General features: G+C 32.3%; 1 protein-coding gene across 1 annotated transcript; it reads left to right on the forward strand.

Moving 5' to 3' along the window:
* Nucleotides 1-374: 374 nt before the first annotated feature.
* On the forward strand, nt 375-5,933 carry Smp_163480 (hypothetical protein; the record flags this gene model as incomplete). Its single annotated transcript, XM_018790914.1, has 3 exons — nt 375-383; nt 3,006-3,155; nt 5,916-5,933. The coding sequence occupies 3 exons, from the start codon at nt 375-377 to the stop codon at nt 5,931-5,933; spliced, it is 177 nt and encodes a 58-aa protein (XP_018645926.1).
* Nucleotides 5,934-12,017: the final 6,084 nt, after the last annotated feature.

The following is a 12,017-nucleotide window of genomic DNA, read 5'->3' on the forward strand; positions in this document are numbered from 1 at the left end:
CCACTTAGTGGTCTAGAGGTCAAGAGTTCGCGTGAGACTGAAGGTCCTGGGTTTGAGTCCAGCGTGCGGGATCGTGGATGCTCACTACTCAGGAGTCTCATACTAGGATAAAACTGCGGTTCAGTGCATTCAGGTTTTAGATGATGGCCTAACACCTATGAGTTCATGATTTCAATGAAAGTCAACGATGTCCACAACCATATACTGATTGTTAATTATATGTAGAATTGCTTGAAACAAGTTGCCACGTTGGACATACATAGATAGTTCGTAGTACAACAATGCATGAAATAGCCAAACAGTTTATAATTAACAATAGTTAAGCAAGCTAAAATGCAATATATCATTTGCATATATGCTACAGTTTTTGAACAATGGTCGTGGTAAAGAAATTATGATCAAACATAATTCTTCTAGACACAAAGGTTACGTTTATAAATTTCTTAGATCATCCATTTGTATATCAGAGGAGAAATCTTGGAGTAAATTACTAGCCGAATAAGATTTAGTGAATAACTTCAGAAGCCAAAAAATCGTAATTTCGGTGTTTAATTCTGACTAGATAAAGAAGACTGTTGTTTTTTATTATTTTTGTCTGTCATTTACTATTTGAAAGTGCTTAACAGAAGTACGTCAAAAGTATATGGCTCCATAGGAACAGTTAGACTGGGAAATACATAAAAAAACTAACTGTAGTAAACTATCCACATTTATTTGATCAATTCACTCAATCAATATATTTGTGTATAAAGAAAGATATATACATAATTAATGCTTACAGCCTAGTAATTATTACTAATAGTGATAATCTAAAAATCTTGAGTCTAATTCCACCTTGATTTCACATTTTTAATAGTCAGTGATTAAGAAATAATTGATATTTGAGTTTAAGTAATTTCCATTTACTACCTATTTCTTTTTATTCGTTTATTCATCATTTCATGATGACATAATCATATATCTCAATATGAAAGAAACAAGTTTCTATCTAATTAGTAATAATAATCATACATATAACATTGAAACTAAATCGAAATAAAACATACTTTCACCATTAAATTATATTTTAGATATTTAATTAATTAATTATTTTAATAGTTGAGATCATGATTCAATTGAAGCTAGACCACCATGGAAAACCTGGAAGCATTGAACGGCCGTTTCGTTCTATCGTTGGACTCCTCAGCAGTTGTGAGATAGTAACTCACTGAAGACAATGCTGGATGTGTCGCTCAATTTTGTGGATCGGTTGAAGTTAGACATTAACACCATTGGATACCGGCTTAGTGGTCTAGTGGTTAAGCGCTCGCGCACGAGACTAATAGGTCATAGTGTGGTGTGGTCTACTTATATCCTTATAAGTAGTATATGGTAATGGTCAGACGTAGAATGTATTTTGGCAGAAGACCGATAAGGAAAGAACTGAAATGAAGCGCGATTGGTAGAAAAATGCATAAACAATGAAATAAGAGAAGATGGATTGATATTTACAGAAGGAACAATGAAGATTGAGACAATTGATTGCTATTTGTCAAATTAACTGTTGACTGTATGGTTATCAGAATTTAGTGAAATAGTCTTTAATGTTGTGCTTAAATACATTCGATTGTCCCCAGTTGTCTTCTCGTTCACTTCACTAGGTTCGAATCTCACGAGGCGGGATTGTGGGTGCGCACTGCTGAAGAGTCCCACAATAGGACGAAATAGCCATCCAGTGCTTCCAGGTTTTCCATGGCGGTTTAGCTTCAATTGACTCATAATCTCAACCATCAAAATTATTATAATATCCATAAAAACTCCTTCTGATATTAATTACTTATCACCAATAAAGAAATCGGTTTTCATAAATGAAATACACAAAACAATTCATATCTACCATCAATAAATCTTAAAATTAATCAATAATATCTACTGTTTTTTATATAGAAATATTTGATTCTATTCTAAATTAAAAAGAATCATTTAAACAATCATAAATTTTCAAGATAAAGTTTAACAAAACTAGAAGAAAAACAAGAAGGGAGGTATTATATAAATAAATTTCATGCTATTTGGCACTCATTAGTAAAGTGTGTTTATAATTTTGAGGAAACTGATATTTCCTGTAGGGGCTCGAATTTATATTATTTAGTTTCAGTATAAATATTTCAAACATATCACCTTTAACTGTAACACAAGTGGACTTGCGTCCAAATCTCACAAGTAGCAACAATACTCTCATGATCGTAAACCCATCTTGCTGATGAAAGCTAACTAGGACAAAAACTATGTTCAGACCTTTTCGAGTATCTCTAACCACTGATACTGAATCGCTTGTACTAGTGACCACGTCGTAATCAGATCGATTAACACCACTGATAAGATAAACACCCATTTATCATGGTTCACGGATTGCTCAGGGCATATATATAACAATTAACCTTTTGAGATCATTCATAAATTCAAAACTAGAAAACAAGCACGATTCACGTGAAAAGGGATAGTGACCTGGACAATGAATTTGGACCAAATTAAATTCACAGTCTTTCGCTTGAAAGATCCCAATACAACAACTTATTATTGAGACTGAAATTAGGGTGATTTTCAAACGATTGGAAACTTAAGGAATAGAAGATGAAGCATCTTATTGATCCAGCCAAATAAAATATTTCACTCTGCTTTATTTCATATGTCTTTAGATATTCAAGGTAAAATAGATCTTATTAATCTGACATCAATAGCTCAGTGATAGAATTTCAAAAGGTAGGTTTGTCTAGCAATCATCCTTCAATGTCCACTAAATTATGACGCATTGTTCGACTAGATTATGCTCATTACATGTTATATTCTAAATTAAGGCATAGTTGATTAACTTATTTTTATGTTGGCGTAAAATATTGTATTTTCTATCTGAGTATCAAGTAATCTTCATAACTGTTGATGAATGTTTGTTTTATGAAATTTATAAAATGAATGGCTGATTGGTTCTAACTTCAATTATAGTTTCCTTTTATTTTGTTTTTCAGGAAAAACGAGAAGCAGCAGTAGATCCATCCAATGAACTTTTAACGTTACAAACGGAATTAGGTGAAGCACGAATGAGAGAAGCAGAACTGACCATTTCATTTGAAGAATTACAGCACCGTATTACAGCTATAGATCGGCTTATAGAAACTGTAAGTTATACGATAAATGTTCATATTATACCATAAGAATATTAACCATGTATAGTTATAATTATTCTAAGATGATAAAGAGGTCTTGCAGCTCTGATAGATACTTTTAATGATGTTGCATTCTTTGAGCTAAATGATTTAATTACGAAGATTTCATTAGAGTTCTGGATACCATCTATGTCTACTCCATGTATTCAATAATTTCACAAACATTAGGTCAGTATGTCCGGATGATCATTTTATGTTTAGTTGTCCTAGTAAATTTTGTTATCTTACATTACTCTTAGAGTCCAGTTGACTGTATTGTTCAAGTAACAGTCAACTAAACAAAATAAGATACTGGTGATGTTATTTTGAACAACAACTAAAGCTTAGTAACAACACGGATTTTGCCATAAATTATTGTTTGTTTAGAACTTAATTAAAATATTTTGTAAAGTGGTTTTCAGATTAATAATGGAATTAAGAATATTGATCACCGATCACCAATATTTCCATTATTAACTAAAGAAATACCATTAACAGTATTTTGATATAACTTTTTTTGTCTAAATTTGATCGAGTAGTTTTACAGTATTTGGGTGCTAAGTTGATGTGAAACATTAAGAAGGAAGAATGTATTTGTAAAATTTCAGCGAATGAATTTGTAGTAAATCAAACGTTTCATCCGGCGATCTGATCCAAGCTTTTTTGAGGAAATATAATCACACATCAAAATTATCGAATATAAATAAGTATATGGTTCTCTGGTTAACTGTATACTTAACAAGTCATCCAATCATGTTAACAATGTTTAAAGTAGGTATTTGCTTTAGTGCCTATGAGAAAAGTGTGTTAAAATAACAGATTATGCGTATTCGTAATTTGATCTGAGGTGTGAGAAGTGTTGGAAAGACCCAGAAAATTCCTCGAAAAAAGTCCAGCAGCGCCATGAAAACTTTGGGAAACATCTTATCCAATCAACATTCAAAGGAAGTCTCTCAGAAACATCTAGAAAGTGAAGAGTCACATGATTGGATGATTGCTTATCCTGCAACTATGTTTAGAAATGTTCCGGGATTTTCCAGAAGCCCAGGGCCATTTAATGTGCTATAGATACCCTAAATTTGTTAAAAGTTCTAACTATACCTTTGTTCATTAATCTCATAATTTCATTTTAACATATAAACTTATTCAAGTTAACACTTCATATTAGTCATCTCAATACTAACGATTTGATTACATCTTACAATTGTAAATTCACATGCTACCATCTTTTTAATGATGTATTTTACCTTTATTCTGGACACTTTGATGTTATTAAAGTGGGATATATGGTTGTAGAAACTGATGGGAATTTATTGAAAAGAATATTCTTTGTTCAAATAGCTGTGTCTTATTATGATGAGAATTTTCTATCGATTTAATAAGTTTGTATGACTTCAACTATGTTACTATGAAAGTTTAGTAAAACATATGACCTAAGGCATACACGTCTATTGGTAACTATGTTACCACTTATTCAATGGACTAAGATTTATTAGTTAGTATGTTTAAATTCCAGTTAAATATTCATACATCGCTTGTTGAACGATGAACTTTTGAAGGAATAAATAGACTGCCTCTAATTATAGTTTTGAGATTTATTAATGAACCGAGTAAAAATTACCTAGTTACTAAAAATAGAAATAAACTTAATATCTTTATGATCCGATATGATACGTACATTTTGTTTGTAAAAAAGAAAATTAAATCTGTTACAAAAGTTGATAAATACATATGTTCATTATTCTGCGAGTTATATTTATCATGTAAGATGAACTTATAATTAGATGGCTAAAAGCCCAGTGTTTTTAGATAAGTAATTGCCTAAGTATGTGTTCATTTTTGATTGAAATCATGAATAGATCAATGTTAGACCACCATTGCAAACCTGGAAGCACTGGACGGCCGTTTCTTCCTAGTATGGAACTCTTCTGAAGTGCGCAACCACGATCCTGCACACGAGATTTGGATCCAGGATGTTTGATCTCGCGTGCAAACACTCAACCTCTAGACCATTGAGCGGGCATCCGAAAGTGTCAATGTCTAACTCCAACCAATTTATCATATTGCGCGACCACCTCCCATTGTTTGAGGTAGATACCTGTCTCTACTATTGGATGCCGTCTCAGTGGTTTAGAAGTTAAGCATTCGTCCACGAGACCGAAGGTCCTAGGTTTGAGCCGTGCGTGCGGGGTCGTGGATGTACACTTCAGAGGAGTTACATCCTAGGGCGGAATGGCCTTACAGTGCTTCCAGGTTCTCGATGATGGTCCGAATGGCTACTGCTTTAGCCGTTTGAAGGACTTTAAGCCTGACAAGCTTTAGTGAAATAACACTGACCCTATAAATAATTGAAAAGGATTGGTTTATACTGGCACTATGACCAGTTTGTACTAAATAGATCAATATCGAGCTGTTTACTTTCTTCACCAGACCTTTACTTAGCCACGCTCGTAGGTGTTCACGAAAAGAATATTCTTCGTTCAAGTATTAACCACTTTATTGTTATTCACCATATGGTTTTCTCATTTACATCAGTTTTTGAGAAAAAATTGACTTTGAATTTCATCAAAACTCTTCACAAAAGCACATTAGTTAACAAATGTGAATTTGAATAGTAAGCATTTTTCTTCAGTTTATACTTAACTACGGAGAACTAAACAACGACATTATTTTGATAGTTGTGAATTCCATTTTAAGTAGGTTAAAATTCCATTGACCACAGATTTTCATCAGAACTTCGAGAACGATTAAAATTAATCAATAATGAGTACATAAATACAGTTAGCATATCATGAAGTGAATGTAACAAGAAAAGTAATGATAAGTAAGGATTATTAGGCGTTTGTTTCATCTTAGTATATGACTCCTCAAAAGTAAACATCCACAGCCATGTAAGGTAACGGGACTAAGGACTTTCATATCCATATTCATTTACCTATCTGTTTAGCACTTTTTTTTTTAAGAAAAAAAGTCACCACTTATTTTTCAATTTTTAAGTGAACATTGATTATGTATAAATGAAATGTTATAAGTTTCTGATGAATAAACTGAATATGACTATCGTTATTTTCATTGTCACCATATCAATTTACTTTTGTGAAATTCATTTATGTGTAAAAAAAACAAAAAAACAACAAACAGACAAACAGTTTCCATGCTACAACACACCATTTTTACGTAAATACAAAAAAATATAATCAATTGCAGTCAGTCTCTGACGTAAACTAACGGTATTTCTATTATTTTAATTGTTAAATTTTAAATCATATGGCATTAATCATTGAATGATTTAACTGTGTAATGATACATGAAATCAGAAGTAAACAGAATAGGTGAGGAATTCAAAATTCTTTTATTTAATTGTTGCCTTGGCAAAATATACAATTGAATCATCATATTAAAATGTGAAAAAAGCTTCCGGGTAAATTTTGTTTAATTTGTATAGTTGTTTAAAAGAATTAAGTAGAAAAAAACGATATATATGTACATAATTTTGAAGTGCTGTGCTTCGCTAATCGTTCACCTCGATAACCGTTATAATACAAATCTTAACGGTGCATAACATTAGAAGGCAAAAAGAAGCGGCAGCTACAGTTTCATTGACAAATGACGCAGGCCGGAAAGTTATAAGCATATGAGTAAATATCAGTGAGTGAAACAACAGTGACACGCATTGGAGATGGCGGGTAAGCCAACTCACTGTAATCAAGCGTTAGTCAATATTTATAGTCAGACAAGAATAAGTTACAGATATGCGATGAAGTGTACACACATCTACGCTCATATAAAAAGTAGTCGGCGTTAATATGTGAATAATTGACAAGGTGAAAACATGACTCATGATGGACAGGTGGATTGGCTTGTTCAGAAGCTAGAATAAAGGTTCACATTTCTCCACGTAATTAGTACTTTAACAAAAAAACTTTTTAATTTAGTGAAAATCTCCATTTTGACATTTGATAAATAAAGAGGAACGAATCGAGCGAAGAAATTTCTTTTCAATTAGTTCTTCATCATGGCTCTACACTTATATATATATATATATATGGAAAACCTGGAAGCACTGCATGGCGGTTTCGTCTTATTGTGGGGCTCCTCAGCATATATATATATATATATATATATATGATTTACAATAATGAAATAACACTCTTCGAGCAGATACGTTAAGTAATAATTATATAATGACATATCGATTACAAATCAACACTAATCAAAGTAATTATTCGAAAATCAAGCTGTTGCTACGTTGCATAATATATAAAAGAGAAGAAAGAACTAACAAAATATTTTGATGAACAGTCAGTAATACTGTAGTTATGTAAGAATCAAGAGACGAAGGTAGAGAATAGGTAAAATACAAAAATACAAAAATGGAAGGAATAAAATAAAAAAATTAAAAAAGTTCTGCTACAAACTCCGCTATACCGATTATATAGCTATATACAATCATACAGCTTGGTAATAAATCTGTTGAAAAGAAATCCCTTCGCTGAACTTCATGTTTTTAGAAATTGAATTTTATAAATTAACATTAAATCTTTATTTAATAAATAAAATTATAGATAAAACAGCCTACAAATGATAATATTATTTTTCTCAATGCTAACGATTCAATAATTATTAAACTATCAAAATTACTATAATGTCCACAAAAACCCCTTCTGATAGTAATCAACATATGCTCACTAGTGACCGGCTCCATGAGGTATTTCCTGGAGTTCTAAAGAGAAGAAGTGACCAGTGGAGTTCAACAAGGTCTATTGTGAGATAGTAACTTACTGAAGACATAAGTGGATGTGTCGCTCAATTTCGTGGATCGGTTCAAGTTAGACATTAACACCGTTGGATGCCGACTCAGTCAGTGGTCTAGTGGTTAAGCGTTCGCGCACGAGACCGATAGGTCCTGTGTTCGAATCTCGCAAGGCGGGATCGTGGATGCACACTGATGAGGAGTCCCATAATAGGATGAAACGGCCATCTAGTGCTTCGAGGTTTTCCATGGTGGTCTAGCTTTAATTGACTCATGATCTGAACTATCAAAATTACTATAATATTCACAAAAACCCCTTCTGATAATAAAATATTTAATAAATTAATTATCTAATTGTGTAGAAATCAATTAATGATTTAAGGACTTTGATCAGTATATGCAATAAAATAAAAATCTGACCATTTATACATAACTTATAATAATTATAAATTAAATAATTGATAATAGATAATATAATCATTTTAATATATATAGAACAATAAAATAGTATCATCTTTTCTAAGTTACTGAATAAGTTGAAATTATGATAACGAATGAACGTATAGAATGTTTAATGGATGCGCACTGCTGAAAAGTCCCATAATAGGATGAAACGACCGTCCAGTGCTTCCAGGTTTTCCATGGTGGTCTAGCTTCAATGGACTCATGAATTCAACTATTGAAATTACTATAATATCCACAAAACCCCTTCTGATAATAATTCTGAATAATTAATTGAGATTTAATATCTGTTCATTGAAATTCATGAACTGTTGTTATGATAGTTATTATTTGATGTTGTCAATTTCACTGAGCTAGTTTTATTCTAGAGAATTAATTGTTTTTTTTTGACAACACAATTAATGTATATTTTGTCTAGTAGTGAGCTAACTGGTTAAGCTACCTAATCTAACGAGTAGGGACATTGATCTAGAGTGTTGATTAAAGATTGGAAACTTAAAGTCACTCACCATATGTCTTTTTGGTACAGCAGCCAACTATTAATGTTACACACATGTAGTGATACATGGGACCGCAAAAGTATTACTTTGCTTCCAAGTAAATGTAAACATTCAATATTTATTGCTAAGGGAGCAACTGTTGTCGAAAACCATCCTGAATTTGAGTTCACCTGTTTATTAGACAGACTATTTATTGTAATTAATAAGAGCCTTGATAAAATTCCACTTTCAACTATTCTTACTACTACTGATTAATATTTATTGCAGTATTTTGCGGTTAAGTAGTCTTAAAAAGCATTTTATATACAATGATATTACCTTGTTGAAGCTGAATGAGTTTTAAATCAAATCACTGAAATTAACATCATTAACTGAAATGAATTAGAGATTTCATGAAAACATAACACATGATAATTGGTGATTCACAGTTTAAGATTGTCTTTCGGTGCTCATGCTGAAATCCAGACTTGGGTGAGATCAAGATCTTTAAAAACAATGTCATCGGAAACTCCCACTTGCCACCCTTGATTTGTATTGGTTGTTTGAATCTCTCATTAGCATATGTACATCCTATGCGGATCGCCTCAGTGTCGCAATTCGGTCGAAAGCATTATCAGGAAAGATGTGACTAAATGGTAAGATCGAGGTGATCCTCACAGGATGTACATATGCCAATAAGAGACTGGTCCATTGCAGTCCTAAACATCAATGAGAAGATTCAACCAATCAATACCAAATGAATTAAAATTCATTCCAATGTACAAGCTAGTGGCTATCAGGACTCAGTAGCTAAGTGGATGAAGTGTTGGCATTTGGAAAGAACAGTACCAGGCTCGAACTCCAGAGTGAAAATCAACTCTGGGATCAAGGCATTCTGAATTCCACTGTAAATCACTTTTTAAAACTACAAATATAGTTAGACAAAATATAGCAGAAACTATATGGTTCATTCTCTGATTTGTATTTACTTTTTATTTATAAATTAACGGATAATTACCTGTTAGTTTTTCTCTCAAGTAAAGTACTTGTAAAAGTAAGAATTTAAACAATTTTTATTTTTAATTCAAAATATATTGAAGTTCACATGATTAGTGACTGAATAAAATTGATTTTAATTAGGTATTTGTGAAAAATTAGTTAAAATACAATTCATCAACTATATACAATATGAAATAATCTTATAAATTATCTTTAAACAATCGTACTAGTTAAGTGTAACTGTCTAATATGTGATGATTAAGATAAGGAACTATACAAAAATTAGACAGCCATAATCAGTATTTTCATCTTGGTATGTTTATCTTTAAAAGGCATATGCTTACAACTTTTATTAACTAACACCGAAAAACATAGTTAGTTGAATGTCATAGAAATTTCATAATAATATATTCTTTATAAAGCCTAAAAGTTACAGGTAGCGGTTGTACGTTTGAGTTATTGAACAGTTCCAGGCATGGATAAACACAATGGAAAACCTGGAAGCACTGTGTGGCTATTTTTTCCTAGTATGGGATTTATGTGAAGTGCTCAACCACGACCCTGCACGCAGGGTTCAAACTCAGGACGTATTAGTCTGGCGCGCGAACGCTTAAACTCTGGACCACTGAGTGAGCATCCAACAGTGTTAATGTCTAACTTTAACCAGTGGAGTTCAACTGTGTCTGTTGTGAGACAGTTACTCACTGAAGGTAATGGTGGACGGTCACACAATATCGTTGATTGGTTGAAGTTAAGCATTAACACTGTCGGATACTCAGCCAGTGGTCTAGAGTTTAAGCGTTTGCGCTCAAGATCGAAGGTCCCGCGTTTGAGTCCCGCATTCAGGATCGTAGATGCGCGCTGATGAGGAGTCCCATGCCAGGACAAAACGTTCATCCAGTGCCTCCAGGTTTTCAATGGTGGTTTAAGATTGATCCATTCATGATATCAATCTAGACTAAACAATCTACACAACCCTATACTGATAAACACAATTGTTAAATATTCTATGATTTCCAATAATTATCTTGATAAATTCAGTCAATGATATAAGCCATTCTATTCATCAACATCATCATCATCATCATCATACTAAATGTTGAGATTATTTCTGGCTTATTGATAAACACTTATAGTTAAGAAAGAGTCATAGTCAAATCATTAAACCTGTTCATTAATTCTAATTATATTTCTTTAAAAAAATAAACAGTCTAATCAGTTAGTTACATTTATGTGGTTGAACAGTTTATCCAGACAATTCACTGGTCTTATTATTTTCTAACACATTGTTTAAGCTGTGTATGATGGTGGTCACTATGTAACTTATTTCGCTTTTACACATAGAGATTTCATATTAAACTTTGTAATGCACTAATTATTATGAACAAATAATGTTTCTGTTACCATTGGAACTTTAAAAAAATAATTTTTTTTATTATTTGTCAAAAAAAACAAAAAAAATTTTAGGATTTATAAATTATTGTCATAGTAATATTGAAATGAGTTATTACTAGGCAATGAACACTTGAAAATTTCAAGTCACTGACAGTTTTAATTCTTTCAATTGTATAAATGAATGGATGAATGATTTTAGTTGAATATTCCACTTTTAATCCATTTTATTCAGTAAAAATGAGGCGAAAATTTGTTTGTTTGTCTTGAAAACCGATTAGTCAGGGTTTTTAGTGACTACACTTCCTACTTACTTATTTACTTACTTACGCCTGTTACTCCCAATGGTGCATAGGCCGCCCACCAGCATTCTCCAACCCACTCTGTTCTGGGCCTTCCTTTTTAGTTCTATCCAATTTTTGTTCATTCTTCTCATGTCTATCTCCATTTCCCGGCGTAATGTGTTCTTTGGTCTTCCTCTTCTGCTTTGGCCTTCAGGACTCCATGTGAGGGCTTGTCTTGTGACGCATTTGGGTGATTTCCTCAATGTGTGTCCTACCCACTTCCAGCGCTTCTTCCTGATTTCTTTCTCCACTGAAATCTGGTTTGTTCTCTCCCTTAGTAGGAGACTACACTCCTACTGAATATAAAAAATAAAACTGATAGTAAAGCATAGTGTTTTGATGAATTATCAATTTGTAATTAATTTCACACTGTTCATTTTTCATCGAGGTTGAATTTTTAGTTCTT

Source organism: Schistosoma mansoni (assembly GCF_000237925.1).
Source record: "Schistosoma mansoni, WGS project CABG00000000 data, supercontig 0013, strain Puerto Rico, whole genome shotgun sequence".
Taxonomy (NCBI): domain Eukaryota; kingdom Metazoa; phylum Platyhelminthes; class Trematoda; order Strigeidida; family Schistosomatidae; genus Schistosoma; species Schistosoma mansoni.